Source organism: Talpa occidentalis, unplaced genomic scaffold (assembly GCF_014898055.3).
Source record: "Talpa occidentalis isolate TD23 unplaced genomic scaffold, MPIMG_talOcc4v2.1 talOcc4.5, whole genome shotgun sequence".
NCBI classification, from domain to species: Eukaryota; Metazoa; Chordata; class Mammalia; order Eulipotyphla; family Talpidae; genus Talpa; species Talpa occidentalis.
Window position 1 is genome coordinate 24,556,371 of NW_023604861.1, and position 27,789 is coordinate 24,584,159.

Sequence of the window (27,789 nt, forward strand, 5' to 3'; positions counted from 1 at the left end):
GACTGCTTTTCCCTTGCTCCTAAAACACTTCAAATGACAGAGAGCTCATTCTTCTGCCAGACAAACTGGGAGACTCTCTTGCGGTGTCATGCTGCCTCGCAGGGTGTTGTCTGGCTCTCAGTTTTCACTTCCTGGCCCTGGTCCGCATCCCAGCTCTGGCATCTTAATTTTACCAAACGAGACTTCTCAGTTCTCTCAGCCACTCGTTTCTGAATATATTCCAGTGTATCACTCTGTCTTTGAGAGTTTTCACACCACAAATGGAGAAAACAGGTCTTATTAATGGACTTCTCTTCATAGAGGCAACAACAAGGTTAAGTGTTCAGCAGTTTCTGTTAGGTTATTTAAATTAAAAACTGCTAACAACCAGCTCTCATCCATCCCTGCCCCTGAAACTGTTTTCTTTTAGACATATATGTGCTTCTTGTATTTGTAATCGGACCTGCCCCCATGTGCTGGCTCCCTGGAAAGCAGTGGAAATGGTTAGCCACAGACTGGATGATCTCTTATTCCAGATACAGTACAGAATCTCTGTTATAAGGGTTGCGCATACATTTTTAAGTGTACGAAATAATAATTCTCCATTCATTGTATTGATTGGTGCCATTCTAGTACATGGAAATGACTTTGAAACCTGCCCCTACCCACCTTGCCTTTAGTATTTCACCTTCAGTTTCTTCATTTTTGCCAGAAACTGAAAGTAGGACAACTTCCAGGAAAAGCCCTAAGCTGTAATCCTAGAGACTTCCATTGAAGTGGGTCTGAATTCATTAACCAGCAGCTTATAATACACTTAATTGTCCTACTCCAGTTCACATTTTGTGATCTAACAGCTCCATTAAAAAGTCCTTGTGACTTTTTTGGTTTGTGTTTCAAACCAAAATATGCCAAATCCATTCCTCCGCTTAGCAAAGAGATACTTAGCTCTGTGCGTGGCATCATCCCCTAAGCTAGCTGTCCAGCTACAGTACTTATAAAAAGAACAAATGAAATTTGGTTGATTTGCTGTGCTGCCACTGGTTCAAAGTGAGCCCATAGTAGTTTCTGTTTTATAATTATATGCAAATATTTCATAACTTAGTGTGTGGAATGAAATCAACATTAGTTCCGTAAGGATTCAGGTTGTCTTGTGTTGTTTTTAATAAATATCTTCTTAACCTTCCCTTTGCCTCAGGCATGTTGACTAAGTTTTTTGTGTGTCACCAATAATAATTAATGTGGAGCTTGGGATTATAACAGATGACTTATGAGAACTACACACGCTATGGGAGGGGAGCTGGTAGCAGTGAGAAACTTTCTTTTGAGAAGGTCATGTCATTTTACCTTTAGCACTTGATCTCTTGTGCTATATTAGTGCATGATCAGTCATCTGTTTACTTAGGAATTATACAGTAAATGATACATATTTGCTAAGAGTGTGAAACAGGAACATTTTCTAGATATTCCAAAAAAGGAAACACTGAAGAGTGCCTTCTCGCTTTAAAAATAATGGCCTGTACCCCGGTTCTTGTATAAAAATAAACAAATTTTTAAAAAAATAAAAATACAAATAAGTAAGTACATTTTCATGAATTTTCAGTTTAGATCATAATACAAAGATGTAGCCAGATAACTTTACTGTCTTAACTAACTCTTGCCTGTGGTAAATCATTTAAGGCATGTTAGAGGAGGAAAAATATAACATCTCAGCATCCCAAACTTGAAGTACATTGTTCTGATCCCTAGCCTAAGTTGTATGAAGTTGTGTGCAGTGCTTTTAATTCATTTATGTTAATGAATTAAATTTATTTCATTTAAATTTGTGCTATAGATAGCAACTATGTACTATAAATTTTTCTCCTTTCAAGAATTGTATTGCTTATTAAGTGATTTAAATTTGAATGTAATAAAATAATGCTGTGAATTTGACATTGCTGTATAGAATTATCGGTATTTTCTAAAAATATATGCCATAGTAATTTCTAAAATGAAGTACAAGAACACTCAGGTGTCAGTATTCATACAACCACTAGATGGTGCACTATAACTAGGTGTTGAGTCTAATCTAAGAGGGTCTGAAAGAGTCCACTAGAACAGAACCCCCTAGCGGTATGTCTGTTATGATGTGGTTGTCAGTGTTGTACAGAACTTTACAAATTGATAAAAACAAGAAAAGATAAAGATATATTTAAAACCAGATTTTTTAAAGTAATTTCAGCATATAAAAATATTCAATTTCAGATTAACCTGGAAAAATTTTATATTACAACTTGGTATCCTGCTTTCTCATAAATCCATAAGGCTCATTTAGTCAATTTTGTTTAATATGTATTTTAATTCATATAGAAACTGTATATCTAAATTTTAAAAATTATTAAGTGTAAAGCAGCTATGTATCTTCTCTCTCTGGCTGTATCAGAAATAATTCTTATCTGAATTTTGCATATCAAGGAAGATAGTTCATATGGATGCTTTAAAAAGATTAATCAATTTTTATTCCAAAGTCTCAAAAATATGTCCTTCCCTGCCTTTATGAGAGAAGAAACAATGTATTTAGCTCTTTTCTTGAATGTAACTCTTGTAGTTAACATCCTGTGTTAGAATGAAAATCATATAATGATTTTTTTTAATTTTATTGAAGGAGCATTGGTTTATAACATTATGTAGGTTTCAAGTATACAGCATTATAACTAAACATATCAACTGATTGTTCATTTAAAATATATACACACACAGAGAGATCCTAAATGTTTACAGATTCCATACTTTTTTACTTACCTCATCACTTTTCACTCCTATTTCTGTATTTCTTGTAAATTTGACATCTGATTTTGCTGGATGAGATTCTGAAATGCTTTGATGATATTCCAACAAAGAAAATTATGGATTTTGTGGCCTTTTGTTCACAAATTTTGCAGTTGCTAAGTCTTACTTCCAGGGAGTGGTGTGCTGCTTACAATTTCACACCTTCATTCATTCATTCATTCATTCCATATGCAGCTTCATTTCAGACCCTCTGTCTAGGTCTGTTGTTGGAAAAAGCACAGGACTTAGTGATGCCAAAGTAATTAATCACTGAAGAGCAAACTGACATTTTTCAGGGAAAATTCCTCTCCCCATCAGTAGTTTTCAAGCCCTGGATAAACAGCTCACAAATAGGAGCCATATTGGGAAACTGTGATAGAAATAGCACCAAATTCGAAGTCAGGAGACAAAGTTTGAATCTGCCTTTGGCTGTAACTAGTTGGTGAACTTAGACAAATTTCTTAACTATATGTATCTTTAGTTGTTTTTTTGTCTTTTTTTTTTTTTACTTTGAAATAGATATGGCTATTTGTTATATAGTTATTGAAGGGGGCATGATGTTTATATTCTCAGTAGCTACAGCAGCTAACACATTGTAGAGACTCAGTAACTCCTTGTAGAGCTAAAATTATATTTGTATGGATATTAATACAGTTATATGCTGTTACTGTTAGCAGTAGCTTCAAGGCAAAAAAGTTTGGATAATGTAATACATGCTTATCATAGTAGGCTGTAAGATATATAATCTCTTTACTGCAGACTCTACTAATTCAAAATTAATCTAATTCAGAAAGAGTTGAAGTAAAGCTAAATTATTCTTGTTAACAAGCCCTTTGTCATCATTTTAATAAAATGATAGTTAAATCAGATTTTTAAAAAGACATTTAAAATAGTAAAACAGTCTTCCATTTGAAGAGACCCATTTATAGACAAATTCAATAAAACAAATATTATTGAGCCTCCTCCATGTCTTGAGACACTATAGAGATTTTTTTCTTGAAAAAGAGGCACTGTCCCCATCTCCAGTGAACCTGTCCATACGTGTACTGCATAAGACTCATGTGAATAGTCACACAAAAGCCCTGTATAAAAATAAAAGCAAAATGACAAGCTATATAATGGGAGCCCTCTACGATGGCCAAGGAACAGGGGGATGCCTTTCTAAATTGGGCATACAGGTCCCTTCTCATCTGACTTCTATTCTGGTGTTAAACCTCACTGGCTGACCCTCTCCCAATTTCACTTTATTCCTCACCCTTACAAGTAGATGAATTCCAGTTGAACCTGCTTTGTGGACTCCTTTGCACATTCTTCCCCCTACCTGAAACAACCTTCCTGGGTGCCTCCTTACTTTAGTTGATAGACTCCTGTTTATTTTCCAAAACTACCTCAGTGCCCCGGTCTGTTAAGTGCACTGGCCACCTTCTCCCTTGGCAGGTGAAATACTGGACGTTTCCCTGTTGCAACAGGTAGATGGTTAGAAGGGAAGGTGTGAGGGAAATGTAAGGGAGAGGGACCCTTTGAATATGGAGGGTGTGTGCTCAGGAGCAGGAATGCCCTGAATAGTCTTGGGGACCACGGGTGGGCGAGGGTGACTTTTTCTGAGATGTGCCAGTTCCCAGGCTTAGTGCTCAGCTCTCCTCTGCTGTACAGGTTTCAGCTGCATGTAGAAATCCCTGGCGAGGGGTGAGGTCAGAGCACACATCCACGATGCTGATGCCCTGGGAAAACAGTGCAACAGAAGGCAAGCTCTGCTCCTTTAGCGCCTGTGTGATTGTCACACCTGGGCTCAGGCAAGTTTACTGGTAGCCTGGTAGCCCTCTCCATGGAGCTGCACTCCTGACGCTCCTGTGCGTGTCTCGCCAGCACTACCAACCTGTTTCGCGTTAGTCGTTGTGATACTTTGAAATTATAAGATAGCCAGAACCTTAAATGGTCTGTTTTTAAGACTTTAAATGGAACTGGTTTTTCTTCCCAGTCTACTAAAATTTGACTTTGTTAGAAAGCCATGAGAAGACAAGGACCAGAGCATTAATAATTAAATTAAATAGGCAGCTCTTGAGAGGCTGCTTGGAGCGCAGCTCTCTGAATAGTCTTGGGCTCAGCATAAAGATGAGGGCAGCCAGGAGTTTGAAATCTGGTGGGAAGACAGCCACGCCTGCAAATATCTACCATGTGAAGTGTGCCAGGCGAGCGGTGAGAGAGCATCATACAAGTTGCTGCAGCAGCACTGGGAGCTGGTCCTGACTGTTGGGATGTGGTGAACATCACTCTGTACGTGAACTTAAGTGCTACCTCTGAAAAGGAAAACTCTGCACCATTGCTGTGAAGGTGTCACACTTGTTTTCCTTTATGGAGAGGGAGTTACATTAACCTTTCATGGGGTTACTGTTTAGAAACACATGGAACCTAAGTTTTACCAGCATCTGATTGCAGATGCCAGTGCTGTACGTATCTGATTCAATTTGGTTTTTAATGTGCTACCTTATTTAATTAAAAGAAACTTTTTACTTATTTAGAAAAGCTAAGACTTTTAAAACAAGCTACCAATTATTACCTCCGTTAAGTAAATTACTTAACTGAGTTTTGTCTCTTAATTCTGTTTGTGTTAGCGAACAGATCATCAGTGGCAGTAGAATGTTCAAAATGCAATGTGATCTTATAACCATGCTCCTCATTTTCTTCCTTTGCCTTTGGCTTTATTCTATCCATGAAGCCGCCCAATGTGTAGTAAGGAAGAATGGGAATAGATTATCACAGCCTTGTGCTCCCTTATGCCCTGCCAAGTAACTCGATCGTGATGATTGGGTCGTCTTACCCCGGATGGAAGAATCAACTACAAGTGGTACCAAGTTTGTGGTTTCAATGAAATGATTAAAAATAAGAAATTACAATTTTATAGAAAATGCATTCACCATTGAAGAGTTATAAAATAACATTTATTTGTAATGCTTAAGAAATTTTAATAAAAATCTTCATGACTTAGAACAAAAAGAATTATAAAGTAGATACAGTATTTTAAAGATTAATTAAAGCTCATTTCAGCAGCAAAGTGGAAGGCCCAAGGCACATGTGTTACTAATTTGAAAAGTTTGAAACAAGATAATTGTTTGCAGAATGAGCCTTTAAATGGCACTAGTTTTAAATAAAACCTGCCAGATTTATTTTCTCTTTCAAAAATATATATTCTAATTCATTAAAACAGGGAAGATCATTGTAAGCAATAGACACGAAAGAAATCACTCTTGTCTTGACTCATATTTTTAAAAGACTGAAATATTGGAACCTAAGTCATTTCATTCACTGAATCAACAAGCATCTATTAGCTCTAGGGTTAGCCCCTGGGGATGTGGTGATGAGGGAAGCTTGGCGCCATCCTGGCATCACATTGCCCACCAGAGAGCCTGAACCACAGCGCAGAGAGTTTTAACACAGGGCTGCCAGGGTGCTGAGAGTGATGTGGTCAGAGTCTCTGAGAATGTTTTCCTTCAGTACAGTGCAGACAATAAGTTGGAGGGAGCAGGACATAAAACTGGGAACCCAAACTACTGGTTATTGGTGGCAAAACCTGTTGTGAACCTCAAAAAGGCAGACCATCACAATGGAAGTAAACGAGAGAGGATACTAGACAGGTATTTGGAAGGCAGAACTGGCAGATGTGATAATCAGGTTGGGGCAGGTAGAGAATAACAGATAGGAAAGTGTCCAAGAAATCTCTTCAACTGGAGAGATTTATGACTTGATACCTGGAGTAGCTGGGGTTGCCTTTTTTATAGATAAAAAAACAGGAAGAGGAACAGGTCTTGTCTGGGTGGTAGATGAGAATCAAGTTTTGGTCATGTTAAGGTTGCTTTTGGACTGACAATTGGAAATGTCCTATCTCCCTCCCATACCCCTTGCCGTGATTTGTGAATCTGAGGAGCAAGGCTGAGGTGTAATTAGGAATCTTTACCTTCAAAATTGTGGTGGTCGCTCGGAGAGCCAAAGAGAGCAATGTCAAAAGCTTGGTAAACATTTTTGTGACAGGTAAAGAAGGCAGTCTCTGCATAAGAAATTGAGAAAAAGTAACCAGAAACTAGAAAATGAAGATGTCACTGCATAAAACTATAGACTCGTAACAACCAAATAAAGTGTTATCCTTAGACCTTGAGCTGCTTGTTTTCAGTAAAAGACATTTTTATTATGGGATGTTTTAGTTCACTTGTATTTGATTTCTCCATGAGAAGGGCTAGTGTTACCACATTGTGTACCTGTAAGGATTCATTCATTGTCTCAGTCTGCTTGTCCAGTCGTGACCAGACATCCTGGTCTGTTAAAGCAGTAAAGTGTTGAGAGGCAAGAATTGTGGTTAAGGGATGAACTTTGGTGTCAGACTCCCAGGTTTCAGTTCCCACCTCCACCGCATACTATGTGGCTCTGGGTAAAGTGGGTTGGTTACTGCGTCTACTTCATTAGGAAGCTGTCAGATCCATAAAGCTCTTAGGGCAAAGAGCAGTGCATGGAAAGTGCTATGTGCTGTAGCAAGCGTTTTTATCGGAGATATCCATTATATAATTGCTTAAGAAATAAAAAACAGACAGACTTGAAAAAGATACTCCATTCATTCAGTGCAGACAGTTTAGTGGAATATTGATAACTTCTTTGAGTTGACCAGACCAAATGAATCCAACAAATGTAGACCACATTGGTCTGCCTGGCCCATGAAGTAGTTTTATGCTTGAAATATTAGGGAAGTTAGGATCAGGATTGGCATCTGGAGGCCTGAAAACTTAGTTTGTTTCTTCAAAATAGCAGTCTGTCTGTAACTTCGTATCACTCCTATTTCTTAGCAAAAACAAAAAACACTTGAATCACATCACTATCAAATTAGATATCTTCTCCTAAATCATCCACAGTGTTGTAAGCCAATGTTACCTTAATAAAGAAAAATATAAAGAAAAGTAGATATCTTTTTTTGACACCTCTCACATATCAGGCAGATGCCTATGTATTTCTCAGCTACACTGTTGTCCCTGTGTTACAGATGGAAAGAGTGTTTACCTGGAGATCTCATTGCAGATCAGTAACTGAGCCTGCATTTGACCACGTCTCATCTTGCTTGATTTCAAAGTCTGTGCTATTTATTCTATTTTAATATCACCAAAAAGGAGACAGTCTTTTCTATTTTTCTACCCCTGGACAGGTCAGGGGCCCTGTAATCTCAGCTCTAAGTTTCTGTTTCCTCATTTAAAAAATACCTAATTTCTGTCTAGATTGAAAAATCTGTGAACTTTTATGAACTTAATGTAACAGAAACCAGAAGACAAGATAGGAATCTTGATTCTGGATTTTTTTCCCCTCATATGCAAATACCATTCCTCAAGTGAAGCCTATTGTCACAGCAAATATGTTGAGCCGTGAGTGTAATGAAGCTCATTTGTCAGTGTCTGGGGCCCCGAAACTTTATAAAAGTTAAACAGGGACACATTTCAGAAATGCACTTCTGAACCAAAGAAAATGCCTATGTTTCCTGTTGCAAAAGGTGTTCTTTTCACTTGCTTGAGAAAATAATAGAGAGAAGCTGATGCGAACACACGGGTATTTTGTTTGACCCAAGCTCTTTCAGACTGCACATTCCTCTTATGTGTACTGCTCACCTGTCATTTTAATATGAAAGGGCACCTGTCTTTTGTCTCAGTACACATTTACCTTTCAGCATTTCAGATGGTGAAATGAGAGGTACCTGAAAAAGTTATTTTTTGTTTCGTGGGTTTTGGGAATCTATTCAATACCTGATGTTTTCTTTAGACTTTATTATGCCTTCTGCTGGGTAAATGTCATAGAAATGCATTTAGTGACTCTTAATCCTTTTCTTTAACTGAAGTTGAAAGACTGTGCTTCTCATAATAAATCAGCTTGTTGACTTTTCCAAGGGGGAAAAAAAAACCTTATGTGAGTTTTCACTTTTCCAGAACATTTAATTAGAATCCTATCTAGTTAATGTCATTCAGCACACACACACACACGCACACAAACACATGCATGCGTGTGCTCACACACACTCTCAAACACACATACACACTTACTTTGGATGTGAAAGTGTATTTAACTTGAACCCCAAATGCAGAGATCAAAAAAGTTTAGAATGAAAATTAACAGGCCCCCTTTGTGATATGTTCTTTTTTTTTTCTTTACACAACTATTTCACTTTAAAACTTAGAAGATCTTGTATTAGTTAACATTTTCCTTTTGCAGAAATTTTGATAGTTAAGGGGGTTTAAGGAACTAAAGAAAGACAAACTGTTGGAAAATGTCAGATTTTTTTCTTTTTAGTTACAAAAGGTAAAAATGGCTTATACATCTGTCATGGGACATAGACACCTTGAATTAAAGATCTAGAAGTTAATAAACAGCCTCCCAAGGTATGACGTGGTTGAAACTACCCTCCAACAAGCTAGTATCCTTTAATTTGTTTTTAATGCATGAACACTTAGTCTCAACTTAAAGAAAAGAATCAATGAGACTTGCTGATAAAAACACCAATGATACAAGTTTCTGTAATTGCATAATTTCATGGGCTTATATATAAGAAACAAAAATCAAAAGATGGGGCCTCCCTGGTGGCGCAAGGGGTTAAGACACAACCTATGAAGCTATCTGCCACTGCAGCACACTATCAGCCACTGCAGCACAAGTTCGATCCCCGGCCTGGGAGCAACCCACATGATGCAGCAGACCTCCCCTTACTCGCCTGCTGCTCCCCTCAGCAGTGTACTTCAGTGAGTCTGCCTGTTCTATTCCCCACTCTGTCTCTGGTGAATCCTCTCACCCTTCCACATCTCTGGCCTGTACCCCAGTTCTTGTATGCATAAATAAATAAATCTTTAAAAAAAATCAAAAGATGATCTGATGGTAAAGTCAGAACTTCTATTTTCAAAAATATTAAAAACATTTTCAAAGATGTTGCCAGTAGGAATTCTAAGTGTATTTGTGGGTTAGACAAAAGAAAGAAAGTGGCATGCTATTTTTATTTTTAGCTTATTTCCAGGGAAATCACTTTTGAATAATACATTTGCCGAATTCTAATTCAAATGAGTTTAAGGACAATTCACTGTTCCTGAAGAAATCACTGGAAATTGTGTTTACTATCACCACCATCCAGCCTGGTGTAGAGCAGCTGAACTGTGTGCAGTAGAAGCACACTCCTCTGGGAGTGAAGGGTGGGGGTTGGGGAGGTACCGACTCCTTTCATTGTCCAGGCCAACTCTTTCAATAAGAACATTTTCATGGAAAATTCACCTACCATGCTGCTCCTGTTTTTTCACATTAAATTTAGCTTTCTATTTTCTAGCAAGACTCTAAGGTGAAGAAAGAATGGAAACAGAATTCTGTCTTCTCTTCAGTAGATCCTTTCTAGGCTCACTTATGCATGCCACTCTAAGTCTTATAAACTGATTTATCCTTTTAATTAATTTTTACTCACATCATGAAGTTAATTTCTGTTATCTTTGTTTATGAGGTTGTACCCTTTGAATTGCTTCAGAGCACAAGCATAAAATAGAATGTACCATTTAACACAATGCAGGAGACACTGAAATTGTTCTTTAATCCCTTGAAACTTGACTAATACAAGGAGCACTTAGTGTTTTGTTTTATTTTCTCTTTACAAAGGGCAGATATAATTGAAATGTGGGTCTCTCTTGAGCAAGTAGCAAAAGCCAGCTCTCCCTGGCCTCTCCTCACCTTCCACCCCCTACCTCAGCCTCTGATTTTGAAGACAGATTTGAAGGTCTTGTTCTATTCTTTTAAGCATGGAAAGATTACCCATACTCCAACTTTATTAATGAGGCAATGGAGGAAAGGAATGCTGTGCATGAAGCTTTTTAAGTATTAAAAGAAAGTTTGTATTTTTGTAAGAAAATTTTCAATAAGAATTCATTTACTGGGGCCTCCCCGGTGGCGCAGCGGGTTGAGCGCAGCACTGTGAAGCTGTCCACAGCTTTTGAAGTGCAGGTTCAATTCCCAGCTGGCCAGGGAGATTCCCACATGGCACAGCAGACCTCTCCTGTCACACCCACTGCTCCCCTCAGCAGTGCTTTCAGTCTGTCTGCCTGTTCTGAAACCTGCTCTGTCTCTGGTGAATCCTCTGACCCTCCCACGCCACTGGCCTGTACCCCAGCTATTGTATAAATAAAAAATAAATCTTAAAAAAAAAATTCAGTTATTATCCAGATAATTATTTACTATTTTCTGATATACTTCCATCCTCCCCCAACCCCTCAATGGAGAAGGTTTATATTCTATATTATATGTCTTCATTAATCACTTATGCCCTGATTGCTAATAAGTTTTCATTGCTTTTGTTCATCAGTGCGGAAGTGTCCACCTCATGTATATCTTAGGTCTATTTCCTTTTCTTTTTGTAAAAATGATGTATAATTAACATATAACATTTGTTTAGCATGTGCGGTATAATGATTCTGCATTTGTATGTCATAAATGATCATTTTAACTAGGGTAGTTAACATCCGTCACCACACATAGTTTCGGATTTATTTTTCTTGTGATGAGAAAGATTCACTCTCTCAGAAACTTTCAAATAATGCAACAGAATATTAACTAGAGTCAGCATAAGGTACATTACTCCCCAGAACTTATTTCTCTTATAGCTGGAATTTATGCCTTTTGACCAAATTCACTCATTTATCCCTCCTACCTCGCTTATTTTTCATGACTGCTTAGCTTGGTTCCACCTCACACACTACTTATCTGATTTTGCACTGGTTCCTGCTCCACATTTGTGGATTCACAGAAATCCTTATAATCAGGTGGTGTTTCCTTTCTGGCCACACACCTTGGCCTTTAAAATAGTAAAATAGCCATCTTAGAGACAAATGAAGCATCTAAGCTCCTACTTTCTATGTTTTTTTTTCTATTGTTGTTGTATTGTTTTGTTTTGTGTGTATGTTTTTGAACTAACACTACATTATAACATTATATATGTTATAGGTGCAACTTTAAAATCAACCTGTGTATACTACATTGAGTTCACCATTAAATGTCCAGTTCTATCTTTTACCATTCAAGTGTCTCTTTGGTTTGAATTAACTCATCCTTTCTACCTTCTACACCAATTCATCTTATAGTTCAAAAGTTTTTTTTTTTTTTTAATTTGGTTCATAAGTTTATTCTCTCTGTATAACACGAGTTTACATATGGTTTTGTCTTTCTTCATTTGGCTCATTTCACTTAGTAAAATATCCTCAAGGTCTATCTTATGTTATTACAAATGTTTGAATTTCATCTTTTTATAGCTGAGTACAACTCCACTGTGTATATATAATATGTCTTCTTAACCCACTCATTTGTTGTTGGGCACTTAAGTTTCAATAACTTAGCTATTGTAAATAGTTCTACAATGAACATAGGAGTGTATGTATTCCAAATTCATAAATACTGAGGAGTGGAATACTAGGTAATATGGAAGATTTTTTATTAATATTTTGAGAAACTTACTGTTTTCTGTAGCAGTAGAACCCATCTCTATTCCTCTTTTTTCCCCACACATCATCAATACTTATTGTTCCTGGTATTTTTGTTATGGGCCTTTTCATTGTATCTCATTATGGTTTGATTTGTAAAATAAAATGGCAGATTCTTTTCAGAAAATCACTCATTTCCTTTTACCCAAAACACTCAAAGTAATTGCCAAGAAACAACTTATGTTTATAACTAAGAGGATTGTTGGAATTTTAACTGAGGAATCTAAGTTGAGAATAAGTGATTATTCCATAGTCAATACATCCCTTTATCTGCCTATCTTAAATAACAATGTATTTTATATACTCCAATTCTAATCAGGAAGCCTACAAAAAGTAGAGATGCCTGTCTCTTAAATCAAGGGTCAGCAAATTTTCTGTAAAGGGTCAGATAATAAATATTTTAGGCATTGCAGGCCTGTTCTATTGCAGCTCCCAATTCTGCCATCACTGGAAAGCAGCCATAAATAATACATAAATGAATATGGCTGTGTGCTAGTAAAAAACTAATTTATGGACACTAACATTTGAATTTCATGTAATTTTCACACACTATGAAATAGTCCTCTGTTGATTTTCCTTCCAGCCATTTAAAAATATAAAAACTATTCTTACCTCACATGTTGCACAAAAACCAAGACATAGACTGGATGTGCCCGAGGAGCCATAGTTCACCACCCAATTATAGATTTTCAGATGGGAAGGATACAAATACCATGATTAGACAGCCAACGTGAAAGCAAAAGTGTGACTGTTTTAATTTGGGAGAAGAAATCAGTGAAGGGGCATCCCTGGTAGTGCAAGGGGTTAAGCACCCCATTGTGAAGCTATCTGCAGCCTCTGCAGCACGAGTTTGATCCCCCACCAGCCAGGAAGCTACTCACATAGCGCAACAGACTTCTGTCTCGCCCGCTGCTCCCCTCAGCAGTGTATTTCAGTCAGTCTGCCTGTTCTGCTCCCCACTCTGTCTCTGGTGATTCCTCTCAACCCCCACATCTCAGGCCTGTACCCCAGTTCTTGTATGCATAAATAAATAAATATTTTTTTAAAAAAAAAGGAAATCAGAGAATATTAAGTGCTGACTTGACTGAGGAAATCCAGAGAGCATTTGAGGCAAGAAACTGTCTCAACAGTGGACCACACCAGCCAGTACCATCCTTCTTAGATGGCATTCATCTGGTGACATAGTTCCCCCCCTCTTTTTTTTTCACACTCTTCAGTATTATAAGTTTAACAGTCAAGTCTGCTGTAATATTCTGACCATTCGTCAGTACAGGACAAGTCAGGGTTTGCCTCTTTTTTTTCTCTAATACATGTCGTATTTCAGCCTAGACTTTCCTCTTGTTCCCAAAGACCATCATAGATAAGTATGTCTGTGGGGTCAACCCCTTGTTCATCATGAGTATAAATGGTTATCAGCCACCTACCCTGTGGTTGTGCCTGGTGAGCCATGCCAGTCTGTGACATCTCCCTCTCCTTGATCCTGCTCAATTTCATGCCCATCCTGGTTCTGGTGTTGCTGCTTCTACCTCTATCAGGAATAGCAAAGTGGATGCTATAGCAGTATTTCTAATCTCAGTCTTTCTCACCAAGACAGAGATACACATCCTCCTCCCACATAAAAGAGAAATGTTTTTCCTCATTTAAGACATTCAGGCCTAACACTCTCAGTAGTTGGTTCTATCATAACACAAAAGATAGTGAAGACATGCCTGCTAGTTGCATCAGAAAACTGAGCTCAGTGCCCTGAGGATGGGATGTATTTTTGAAGACATGACTTATATCTTGCTTGGCTTATTAGATCCCATGCTCAAGATGTAGATTTTAGAAACTTAAGGATGACATAAGGAAAAGCATGTCAACATTTGCCATTACTATGCTATCTGATCTCCTAAACTTCTTAAGCTAGGGATTTGCTGTTTGTTTTTAACAGTTTGGGTTGTCTCTGGCCAGTAGACACCTGCAAATGTAGACTTTTGTCTTCATAGGCTGAATGAGTCAGAAGTTGAGGTTTTGACTTAATTCAGTCATTAGGCGTCTGGTTGAATAGAGCCCTTTCAGAGTAACCTGGAATTTTCTGTGGGCCACAATTAGTGCATCAATATTTCTAGATTTAACTAATGTGTACTATTCACTCTACTTCTGAAAGGACCACTTGATCCTAAAAGAACTCATAGAAACAGTGTTTATGTAAAGTTGAATGTAAATGTTGGGTCCAGTTTGGACTAGTTTTCCCATGTAGGCATTACTTGTACTCTCACAGAGCTTATTAGTTTGGTCTTGTCTGTGTGTGTGTGTGAGAGAGAGAGAGAGAGAGAGAGAGAGCTTATTAATTTATTCAAGTGCTTGCTCCTAGGCTCTGAGGATACTGAAATAGTACAGATATGGTCCTTGACTTCCGTGTATTCAGAAACTGTTATCTGAATACAGAATCATAAAATCTCTATGACCTCTTGTCATAGGTGATTTAATAGAAATAGAAATTGAATAATTTGGTAGTAGCTAGAAAAGCAAAAGCAACTTTGAAGATGAGACAAAGGTTAATTGGGGAAAGAATTATCCATTCCACTGCAACATAATGAAAAGTGCTGAACTTGGAGCCAAACACGTCTTTTTCAAAATCCTTGGGCAAGCTACTCTATACATTATTGCGCCTCAGTTTTCTCATCTCTAAAGTGGGGTTAGCAATACTCACTTTGCAGCTGTAGACATAAGGATCAGCAAGTAGCTCCCATCCTTATTGTAGGCCTTTTCATCAGAGGCTATGCATGATGAAGAAGCATGCTGTTGAGCATTGGATGGAAGAAGCAGGGACGAGATCAGTATTGTGGGGTTGCATGGGGACAGGGCTTCCGCTCTGAATGAGAGCCAGGAAAAAGCACACCTGGGTCAACTATTGTCCCACTCCCCTTGGGAGCTCATTTGGACAATGGCTACTGTATCTTTTCCCAGCAAAGCTTTTGCATATTTTACTGTTCTTACAAGTTGACTGAGAAACCTGGTCAGATTACATACTTCTGATGGCTTTTTTTATCATGAATCTCAATATTCGGACCCACTCGATGATTCCTAAGGGTTTGCCCTAATTCTTGATCACTGACAAAGTTATTTAAACGTTACAGTATTAAGATATCTAGGATTCTTTCCCAATAGATAAGCAAAAAGTGGCTGTTTATAAACAGTATGCATGCAATACCTAACTTGGGGGTGGTATAATACTTTACCTTATAATGTATATTCTCAGTGACAAATGGATTTTGTATCCTAGAAAGGTCTGGGCCATCTGAGTGATATACATTTGTGCGGAGTATTGAAGCAAAACATAATGAATTAGCCTGTATAGTGCTTTCTGAGGAACCCGGTGAACCTAGGTAGACCTGTGAAGTGCCCCTTTAGTCTACCAATGATGATTAGCCCCAGTAGCAATCAGCCTGTGCCTTCTACTACTTTTGACTGGAAAGCAGCTTACCCATAATTGAGGATGCAAGTGTTAACTTGTTGGATGTCACAGCAGGAGAGACAAGATGGAAACCCCCACCTGTCTGACCCCAGACCTGCCAGCAGGACGGTAAGATGTCCTGAGAAAAGATTACCAAATGGTAAGGTGTCCTGAGAAAAGATTACCAAATGGAAAGTCCTTTGAGAACAACGATTTCCCAAACTGTAGTCCTGGCTTGGTTATTACGGGTAAGCGATGGAGCACCCAAGCGTGTCTTTGTCTCTTCCAGGAGAGAAACCCTACAAGTGTACCTGGGAAGGCTGCACCTGGAAGTTCGCCCGTTCGGATGAACTGACAAGGCATTACCGCAAACACACGGGAGTGAAGCCATTCAAGTGCGCGGACTGTGATCGCAGCTTTTCCCGGTCAGATCACTTGGCACTGCACCGCCGGAGGCATATGCTGGTGTGAGGAATGCTACCTGTCCAGCTGAGCGTAAGAGCTGGATCTCTTAGCGGCACCCAATTCAGCAGGGCTGAATCCCCTTCACAGTGTTAACGCAAAAGGGCATCACCATCCCACGATGTCTGAAACCAGAGCAGGAAAAAGAAGTAACACTTCTCCTTTTGGTCTGAAGGTAACCCCCATCACGACTACACGAGAAACGTCTTCACGCTGGCCTGGGAGATCGGTGACACAAATGCTGGAGAGACAGGCATTGTTTTCCATGCTGTGTACTCTGCCATTTAAAGGTGTTTGTAGCTTGTACATTTTCTGAGCTGTCAGACGTTTTGTTATTGATACTTTAAAGGTCGTCTACCACAAATTGATGGCTAGAACAAGACCTTTCAAATTTGGATTATTCTCCCATCATCCCACCCCTTCGCCCCTTTTTACAAAAAGTGGTAGTTACTATCAGAATAAGATAGAACACACATCCAATCTGTTACCAGCAAGCAGCATGAAAGTAGAGAAGAAGCAGCTGTTGGAGAGGTTCCATTACCTGAAAATAAAGGGGACTCGGGCAGCCCTTTGCGATAGTGATGGCGGCGACTAGCTATTACCCGCAACTTGTCATTTTGCCATGCCCCGAAGAAAACCAACATTGAATCTTTCATTTGTTTGTCGTTGATTGTTTTTGTTTTGTTTTGATTCTGTTTTGTTCATCTGTTCGCGCAGAGGGGCAGCGACATTTCAGTCGGAGTCTAGTCCTGGTGTCTGCCCTGGCATGGACTGGCACAGAGCTGTTCTGTAGTTGAATAGGAAGAGCCTGTCTAAAAAACTACTGCCCCATTTCAAATTGCAGTGTTCTGTCACCTAGGCATCATCTCTTCCTGCCCCTAGTATTTGATTACAAGGAATCAGGGGAAAAAAAACTTTCTTAGACACACTGGCACCAAGGTAAGAGGTGGGGCTGCCCGGGCAAAGTCAGTGAACATGAAAAATCAGACAAAGCAGAGATGGAAATAATGCGCCTCTTGAGGAGAAAAGCAATAATGAATAAAAGGACTTTCCTACAATAACTTCACTGAGGACTCACGTTACCAATTTTCATGCTTACTAAAGGGATTGTAAAAAACACCCCAGCATTCTAGATGTCTTGGTTACATTTACAGCACTGAGGTAATCTTTCAGCTGTTTGTTGTCCTGCTTGGTTGAGTACCACAATTAAAGATTATGCTCCCCTTTTCTTGTTTGAAAACAGTTATTTGGTGACTAGAAAGGCCAGGGAGGCATAGCAGGGAATTAACTCTTGGGTTAATGGGTCAGTTCTCCTTGGAACCGAGACAGTGGGAGGGGAATGCTCCCTGAGGAAAAGCTGACATGGTGCTAGTCTCCTCACTTGGAGAGCCCAGGATAAGTGACTCTCCAGCAGGTTCTTCTACCCAGATGTCCTTTACTGAACTGGACCAGGACCCCGGGGTTCCGCATTGGCCTCTGCAGGGGTGTCGAGCCCTCTCATCTTGTGCTGAGGGCGAGAGGAAATTATAGTCCCGTCAACACCCTAAAATTATGAGCCTTTTTTGCAACTAGCAAAGTCTACAGTAAACAAAGCAATACATCACCAACAAGCATTCTTTCAGAAAAATTACCATATTTTTCCCCCACTAAAAGCTGTTTTTTCAGCTTTACGTGGCTGAGGGGCTTAGCGAGGTTTTTTGTTATTATTGTTGTTGTTAAGATTTTTTATAGCTTAGATAGAAAAGGTTGCCAGCATAGACCTTTGCAATATATTTTAATTACAAACACTTGATTTGGGGAATTGCACAAATTAACCTCACGATATTACTAGCTCATTTTTAAATGTTTGAACATTCTGAAATAATTTCCGGCTACAGAATTATCCTTTTTTAGGATCGTCTTGTAATTCAGATAATCTTATTCTGATGAAGCAAGAAAGAGCTATAAACACTGAAACAAGGACGATTTGTGTTGGATGGTATTAAAAGACATTTTTTAAATGTTCAAGCAACAGCATAATGATTTTCAGGTCAAATTCTGTCTTCAAAAATATGTGCTCTATATTTTCTGCCAGGTCTGAAAAATTCATCAGGCAATTTCCCTCCAACAAGGGCTGCAGTTCTATTGATAAATAGCTTCTTTGACACAATCTACTTACTAAACACCAAGCACTCGGTTTTTTACCAACTGGAAAGTTTTTTATCTGTACTGTATGCAACTCCTACTTCTCATTGCCTATGACATTCAAAATAGAAAAAAGGCTTCTTGATGCATGCCAGCGTTGGTTACTAATCAGTGGCAAAGAACACAGAGCAGGGAACACAGCCCTGAAGCCCTCTGTTGCCCTAGAACCTAGCTGCCAGCCCAGTAGGTGAGTCACTCAGCTGAAGTGTAGACCTGATTCCATTCTGCTGCTCTCAGAAGAAGGGCCAGACCTTTTCTTTGCTAAGCGAGGTCTTGAGAGTGTTACAGGTAGAAGTGGTTTTTAGGTTTCATAGAACTGTCAGGCAGTGGGAGCTTCCTGAGTGACAGCTTGACTTAAATTTAGCACAGAATGAAAGCAGTTGCTGCTCTCTAATAACATAAGAAAGATTCGGGGAAGTGGGTTTTCTCCTCACCCCTTGAATGTGGAAACCAGACTGAGACAATAGATTAACTTATAAAACCTGTCAGCGTTACACCATTTCCCCTTTTTGACATATTGATATTTCTAAGGAGGAATCCAAGCACAAGACGTGAATGAGTGACTGATGTAGCCCCAGGGCTGAAACTTATTTGGGGCTGGTTTGAGTAGTAAATTCTCCTTGATGAATTTTCTACATGTGTTTCCCCATGAAAAGGAAAGTGGTTTGGGAGAGATGGAATTGGATTTTTAAGTAGGAATATCTTCAGGCATTTCATCTGATGTCCATTCTAGCCTCTTGAAAAAGCACAGTGGATGATGAACAGGACAGGACAGAATCCAAAGGACTTGTCTGTGGTCTGCTAACTAGAAACAGACTTTGGTTTGCTACTTGAAGCCTTTTGATTGGCGGCTGGGCACATCTATGTGCTGGGGAATTCTGCACTAGAAAGGCAAAGAAGCTGCAGTAGGCCTGATCCTCTTTACATGGTAGAGATTGAGCTCAAGGAAGGTGACATTATTTGAAAAGTTGCGCGGTTCAGGCTTTAAGGTTCTAATAGGTCTCCTCCTCATATTCTTTAGTCATTTGGGAAAAGATTCACACTTCCCCATCCTGTCAATCAAGTGTGGATTCTGAGAAGCCTGCATGATAACTTGTCTTAAGTTCTATTAAGGCATTTAGGCTGAAAATCCTAATGACTTTACCAGGAAGTCTATACTACTGCCTGACATTACTTTTACAAAACACTATAGGACATTTATTTTCAAAAGCAGTTGAATGACAGTAACATCAACCATCTTTAAAAAAAAAAAAAAAGCACTTTTCATTCACTTTAAAGTTTAAGTGGAAATAGGAAGAAGATTGTTGGGGTGGGGGAGAGCTTACAAAATGCTACAGTGTTTACAAATGCCAGTTCTAGATGATTAGAAAGGCCATTTTCATTATGGTTAAAATTTGAAATAGGTTATATGAAGATTACATCCATTTTTATACAGCTTTTTTAAACTTCAAATTGCCACTTGTGTTTTAAACGGAAATAGAATTTTGCACTTTGAAATCAGTTCATTAGATGATAACATGTATATGGATAAAGATGCAGTATTCCTTATTCTGTACTTCATTTATTATACTTACCAAAGCTGCAATTGAATAAATCTGGTGAGGTGAGGCCTTCAAGTGTATTACGCCTTTGTTATGTTATTAAGACTGCTTAGAAATGTAGCCTTGAAGTTATTATAAGGTGTCTTAATATTTATAGTAAGCATTGACAGAATTTAAGCAGTGTTAAGAATACCAGCATTCTTGATACATTGAGTTACGGTCCTTCATATGAGAGGTTGAACGTGAGATACCTTCTGAATCATCGTAGGCCCAGAAAGCCTTAATACTCATAGTCCATAATCCAATCTCACATTTTGCTCTTTACTAATGCCTGTAAATTTCAGAGGTAAATGTATTCTACAACTTCATTGACCAAATCTCTTCCTTCTGTCTTTCTGAGGTAGTTAGTATTTCTCATTAAATAATCTTTGGATTTGATCTGGTTTTGTTTAGAAAAGGGGTTTAGTAAGTCATGTCTTCCATTTACATTTCTACTTATCCCCATGCTGCCTTCCACTTACTTGTCTAGGCACCCCGAAACCATGCACACCTGTATACACACTTGTATATGCAGCAGCCAGTGGGCTAATAGATGTCAACAAAGAACTTTTTTAAAAGAGTGAATTTGTAATAATCCATGCTGTTTAGAAATGTAAGCTATTTACCTTATTAGGGAATCAGCTTATAATGCTATATTATGACTTTGCCTGCATTTTATAGTTGAGAAGTGTACATAAAAATTACAAATGCTATATTTTCACAGTTTCATTATAGAATAATGTCTGTTTAGCAACCCATGTCCATTGGTACTTTAAATATGCTAAATGCTGTGCACTTGCAATAGAAATTCAGATTTTCATAAGAAAATGAAATAGGATACTGCATCTTAAAAAAAAAGAGTGGAGATATTTTCCTGTATTCGTTACATATGTCATAGTGGAAAAAGTATTTTCAGACTCACAATTTTACAGAGGTTGTAAATAGTTTGATGAAGTATGTTGGGGAAAAGAGCTTCTAGTTTTCATCACAATAAAAATAAAAAAAAAACCTTGTTCAGATATGCCTTGTATATCTTACCATGAGTGATGTTGCCACAGGAACTCTGTTCCCAAGTCATGTGGTCTAACACAATGGAGTGGCCACTTGTCTCAGTTTAGCCAGGATGGTTTAAATCACAATGAAGTCTTTTAAGTTGGAGGCAACCGATTCCAGACTCAAAAGGTTTTTGCCTGTAAAGAGGAAGACAGTTGCGAAGGATTTTGCTTGTGCTGAAGAAAAGCATCTAGCAATTGTTATCTTCCTCCTCAATGAAGTTGGTTATAAAATTATACAGGTGTTGATTCTTTTTAATTCCAGAGGGAATACTTTTAGGTATAGCAACATGTTGACAAGATTAAGTGCTATGGATATGGCCACATGTTAAATGAATCTGTACTGGCAATAACAATAAGCTAATGCCCATTTTCAGAAATGAATTAAAAGCTGAAAGTGCCTGTCAATAAACATTATGACCAATGAGATATTCCTGTAATTTTACACAGCAATAATTCTTCATCAGACTGGGTTTTTCCTCTACATTTGGGAAATGTGCATACACACACAGACACACACACACAGTAAATATATGCATATAGTAAATTACATCCATTCACACACCCACTAAATTTTTTTTGTGTCTCTTAGGTATACCTAATGTTGTTTATTTTAGCATTTCTAATTTAGTCACCCTTACAAAAATGTAAGAATGTAAATCTGAACATTAAGGTGATCTTCAGTGTATACTGTGGAGTGTGGCAATTATCATTTTGAGATATAAACGTCACTGTGATTCGCCCCATACTTGTGAAGCACTGTGTGTGACTCAAAAAGTTTTGTTCAGCTGACAAAAGCCAATTTATTCAGAGCAAAACACTGAGGGATATTGTTTGTTTTGCTCTATTTTATCCACTAATATCTAATATACAAACCCATCTCTGCATTTCTTCTTCATTTCCTTTCCCCTAATATTTCCTGTTATCCTCTAAGAACCATTTGAAATGAATATTGACATGATTATTTCTCCCTAAAAAGTCTAATAAAGTACAACTGACACTTAGTAAGCCTAGCCTTTTAATAAAGGTTTGCAGATTTACATACAGAATTTCACAATTTTTTCCTATAATTATTTTATTGCTAAAAGTGGAGTCATGAATAAAAATTAAAAATGTAATTATAGAATAGACAAGCCCTGGAAGTACTCCAGCCCTACCGTCTCTCAGAACACAACTTCACCCAAACAAGCTGTGGAGAGCTATCAGCAAATCACACTCTTCCAGAGCCAAACATTTGGTAAGAGCAACTTTAAAAGCATAATTGTGATTACACACTCAGACTCTGGATGTGAAGACTACCACAGTGGACACTGGGCCACACCCCAGACCACAGGCTTAGGAGACCATCAACTGTTTCTCTTCAGAATGGAGGAAATTGGCCAGAATAGGGTGTAAAATGACCAATTAATTGTCAAAGGAGAGCTGCTGGGTTCCTTAATCTCACCAAAGTCTAGTCTTCTAACCAGACTGCTTTCTGGAAGTTGTCTGAGAATTCCAAAACAACTTGAAAGGTCAAAAATTCAGCAAACCATGAACATAGTAGCTGTTTCTTATTAAATACTATGTGCCAACAGCTACCCTAGATGATTTTTCAACACATGACCTCTAATATGTACAATGGTTTTACATTTTAGAGTGGGGGACTGAGGCATGGAGACTGTGACTGAGTTGTCCTTAAACCCAGAAATAGTGAATGGCAGATCTGGAATGTGAATTAGCTTCTCTCTGGCTCTGGGGGCTGCATTGTTCAAACTACACCACACAGGGCGTGTGTTCCCACCAGCCAGCTTTCTGTATTTCTAACACTTAAAATAGTTTTATTACGGATGCATAGTCAACTATTTTCCAAGTAAGATATAGGAACATGCTATAGCTCATGATCTGACATGGGTACAGAATATTTGAAATCAGTCACACGTGAAAGATCATTATAAACCAACAGCAACAGCCAGAAGTCTCCCGGAACTTGTCACTCCCCTCCAAATGTTTGGCCTGGAGATCCAAAATCATCAAAAACTTTTCCCTACTCCATAGCATTTTAGCCTGGGTGAGTTTTCTCAATTTCACGTATTTCCTTGTAGGTATAGTAAAAGCCTTTCCACTTATGTAGATCTGCTAAATTCTGCTTAAGGGGCATTTGAAATTTTTGCTTCCACATAACTGATTAATAACAGACCTCAGGGTCATTCATAGGGTGGCAATCCCAAGCATTCAGATGCTGAGCAGGAGAGAGAAGGGATCATTCCTTTTCAGATTTCTCATCTAACAGCACCACCTTGGAATGTTTTAAGTAGTTTTATAAATAATTTGCTTATAGTATTGTTGTTAGTTTCATTGAATTTTATGTAAGAAGCTGTCCAACACCAGAGAAATGAAATCGCCTCCTGTTCTGTGTAGAACAAGGTCTTTGACAGTCTTGATTCATGGATGTACTAATGCACTTAGAAAACATTAAGAGAACATCATTTCTCATGGTTTTTCTTTTTCGGAAAATGAATCTCCTGAATTATGATCTTTCTCCCTGTTACTTGACTAAGAGAAGAGATAAAACCTGTATAAACAGATTCCCTTCCATGCTGAAAGCAGTGTTTCTGTGTGCGCAACTCATGGCAGAAACGGGCACTTCTCGGTTAATTAGGTTTCACAAACAGTAATTTCTCAACAACAAAACCACAGCTTTAAGGGAGTTGAAAAGAGATGAATAGTAGAAATAGTCACATCAGTGCTTTATTCTTTCTGTAGTTCATCTCTAGAAATTTTAAACGTTTGCAACAACAGAGTCTGCCTTTTGTGCAAAGCAAGAACCGATGACTTTGTGTTAGTTATGTCTTGCTTTCTCCAAAGCAGGCATACCAAGACTTTCACAGAGATTCATTTTTGTCGAGAAATGAGGGTGACTAGGAGGGAAGAATTTGGGTCAAATTCTAGTGAAAGTGCCCAAGTAATCAAAAAGAAAGATATTTTAGGGACATACCAACAGCTTCCCTTTCTGCTAATTTCATGCTCCAAAGACACCGCTAAAACATAGAAAATTCTTTTTGTGTTTTTAGTTTTCCCATAGCAAAACTTTGTAATTACATCCAGACTACGTTATATATTTTGTTACTCAAACTTTATTACATTGGATGGGTATTGTTGAACTGGGGCACTGGTGCCTATATTCAAGGCTCTTTCCTATCAACTTGTCTGTCTACAATTTGTTGTGTTGAAAATTCATTTTAAAAATCACCCTCCCCTCCCCCGAATGGTAGATGTTTTATTTTGTTCATGTCTATGTGGGACACATCGCATCACATGGCAAACCAACTCTCCGTGGATGTGAGATAACTACTTAAAAACCAGCTTGAAAACATTGTCTTTTGTATTATGTCATCTTGCATCATAATGCAATTATGTGTATCATAACATGCTCATTTTAAATAAGAGAAACCAGCAAATTCATGTTTGTCCATAGAAGAATGTACTCAGAACTTTGTGTTGTGAAACGGTGAGAGCAGACCACCTTTAAGATACCCACCTGCCACTTAAAATGACTTAGTTATAATTAGTAGTAGTCTAGACATCGCTCTTGGTGTGTGGGGGTCAATTTGAATGTCATATTCCTTTGAATCAATCTCTCAGTTGTATTTGAAAAAATACATGGGAATAAGAAAAATATCATCTTTGGCCAAATCAAGCAGGCATCTTTTTCCTTTTTCTTGACACTTGGCTCATTATACATGGTGATTGGATCACAAGATCTCTCTGTGTAAAAATACAAAAACATCCTTCAGTTTACAAAACAGTTATTCTAGGCGTAAAGCCTCTGAACAGCAAATTGAATAGATGTGCTGCATCTGATTTGCTTTATGGATATAATTTTACAGAAGATTCTTGGGTTTCTGACGCCAGAGACCTGGAGTGCCCAGAGGAGGTCCTACACATTAAAGGATAACACCCCCCGCAATGATACTGGCAAACAAATGTGTTAATTTCTTAAGTCTTCATTTGGGTTTCTGTTCAGAGTTTTAATTGCGAATGAATTTATTTCTCCAGCTTATCTAAAGATCTAATTTCCCAATAGTTTCCTCTGCATTTATATACTCTGTAGTGTTTAGGCAACCCCTTGTTATAAGTTTATTAATATTATGTAAGTGTTGTTCTTGTATTTATGTATAGTGTATGTATTGTAAATATACTCAGAGCTTTTTTCCTTTTACTGTAAAATGGTGATTTTTTTTTTGCCCTATGATAATGTAAAGGGAGACCCTCCTAATGAGATTCTCTCAGAGGATGATTATTCCAGTCTATTCTCAGAGATTTAAATGAACAAGTGTTATCGTTTTTAATGGTGTCTCAGACATATTCTGTTGGTGCATTGCTTTTCTGTATTCAACTTTCCTATGAATTGAGCTGTGAACCGAAATAGAGTTTAAACCTTTAACTGTATGCATTTGTATAATTATCTGAATGAAGGCATGAAGGTTAAATAAAGCATTTTGTATGGAACAAAACTCCCTAATTATTACTAAGGCTGACTCAGACACTTTGGAAATCATAGTTATTAACCATTCTAATTAAACCTTTGTTATAAAAAGTTTTACCATTTGTGTATAGTAATTTAAAACTCAGAACGAGATAGACTCCATACTAAAAAATGGAGTGGGGTTTTCTTTCATAACAACCAGCACCTAAAGAGGGATCCCTAACTTAATATTTTAGTGAATGTAAAACAAAAATAGTGGTTTGGGAATTTGAAATGATAGAAAAATATATCAGAGACTAAAATGGAATCTCTGTAAATTCTAATTTTGTCAGACTTATGTATAGTGTGTGTAGACTAATCCATCTAGCTCATGCCAATGATAGCTTATTTCTATAGATTTTTTTAAAATATATATTTTTTAAAGATTTATTTATTTATTTATACAAGCACTGGGTACAGACAGAAGCACGGGAGGGTGAGCGAATTCACCAGAGCCAGAGCAGGGAGCAGAGCAGGCAGAAGGACCGAAGTACACTGCTGAGGGGAGCAGCGGGCGGCAGGAGAGGTCTGCACGCCATGTGGGACCCTCCTCCGGTGGCCGGGGAGCACTGGGGATCGAACTGGTGCTGCAGAGGCTGTGGGCAGCTTCGCAACCCAGCGCTCAACCGCTCTGCCGCCGGGGAGGCCCTTATTCTATAGATTTTTAAGAACACTGGATTATAGTCTTAAAAATGAGACTGTGAATAAGCACTTGAAAAACTGTTGAAGTGTTTTCCTATACAATGCTCTTTGATTGAAGATCTACTAGAAATAGCTATTCTACAATGAAAATGGTAATAAATACTACTGACAATTTTATAGAATGGTAATAGAGGGCAGATAATAATTAAAATAATATTTAAATAGTTCTTAGGTGCCAGGTCATGTTCAAAGCATTATGTTTGTCCCCTTTATTCATTACAAAAATCCTGAGTTAGATTCTGTTATCCTAAAATTATAATGAAAAAGTGAAGTGCTGAGTTCAGGCAACTTTCCCACTCAATGTGATTTCGATTAATGTGCTTGGCCACTGAAGGACAAGGAGTTACTGGCATAGAGAAAGGACAGAAAGTGGGGAGCAGGGGTTGAAGGGGGAGAATCAGTAGAAATAAGCATCACAGGGCCTCGCCAGTGGCGCAGCAGGTTGAGTGCTGTGCTGTGAAGCTCTCTGCAGCCTCTACAGCATTAGTTCGATCCCTGCCAGCCAGGGAGTACCCACATGGCGCGGCAGACCTCTCCTCCCTCACCAGCTGCTCCCCTCAGCAGTGTCTTTGGTCCATCTGCCTGTTCTGCTCCCCGCTCTGTCTGGTGAATCCTCTCACCCTCCCATGCCTCTAACCTGTACCCCAGTTCTTGCAGAAATAAATAAATCTTTAAAAAAAAAAAAAAGAAATCAGCATCACATCAACAAATACCTTTGATTATGTATATACGATTAAACCCAACAAGATACCATCTTAGATTCAGACTCTGCGAACCACAGTGTAGTTTAATAACTCATAAAAATTAGAAACTGAAATTGATTTTGGCTCTCTCTGTTACTGACTCCAGTCCATTCCCTAATGAACAGCACATTCTGCGACACGGTCCTGTTCCACTGCAGAGAGTGCCAGGTAGGCATGGAGAGCTCCCCCTCTCCCATTGGTGGTACACTGTTGTTTGACTTTTCCAAACTCGGATGCTCTGGGCACATGGCTACAGGCCTTAGGGAAGCCATTTCCTCCCCCAGGGAGGTTCTCTGGTGGTGATGGCAATGCCGACTTACAAAAGAAATCGCTTATTAAAGAATTACATGTTTCTTTGAAAACTGAAGCAATAGATCATAAGTACATTTTTACTAAATTGTGAGGATTTTAGTTGTTCCACTTTAGAAGTACTTCCTTAAGGCAGGGGCCAGTAAGAAAAGTCTATCTTGTACACTCTGGTGAAGCATGGTAACTTGGAAAGCTGACCTCAACATTCACTTTGGATATGACTGTGTAACAAAATGGTAAGTCGGACATTAGATTTATGTGTCTTTGGCTTGATTTTCTGAATGTTCTTTCTGGGCCACACAAGCAGCCAAACCAGCTCTCAGCTTTTTTTTTTTTTTTTTTTCCCAGTTCAACCCAAGAAGCTTTGTCATAAGGATAGACCAGTGAGAAATCTCAGGATAGGTCACAAGATACTGTTTTACACTCAAGGTAATTTATTGGTTGATATTTTCCCTACCATATGTTTCCCGGATATTTCCATAAGTGGAATTGGATGAGTGCTAGAAAATTCT

The 27,789-nt window shown here is 38.4% G+C and overlaps 1 protein-coding gene across 6 annotated transcripts in view; it reads left to right on the top strand.

The window, feature by feature from the left end:
* Positions 1-25,507, top strand: part of KLF12 (KLF transcription factor 12) — a 416,573-nt gene extending 391,066 nt beyond the window's left edge. For all 6 annotated transcript variants that reach the window (XM_037528938.2, XM_054701633.1, XM_054701631.1 and 3 more), the window contains one exon: positions 16,031-25,507. In XM_037528938.2, the coding sequence (XP_037384835.1) occupies positions 16,031-16,212 (182 nt within the window). In that variant the 3' untranslated portion in view covers positions 16,213-25,507. The remainder of the gene's footprint in view (positions 1-16,030) is intronic.
* The last annotated feature ends 2,282 nt before the right edge of the window (positions 25,508-27,789 follow it).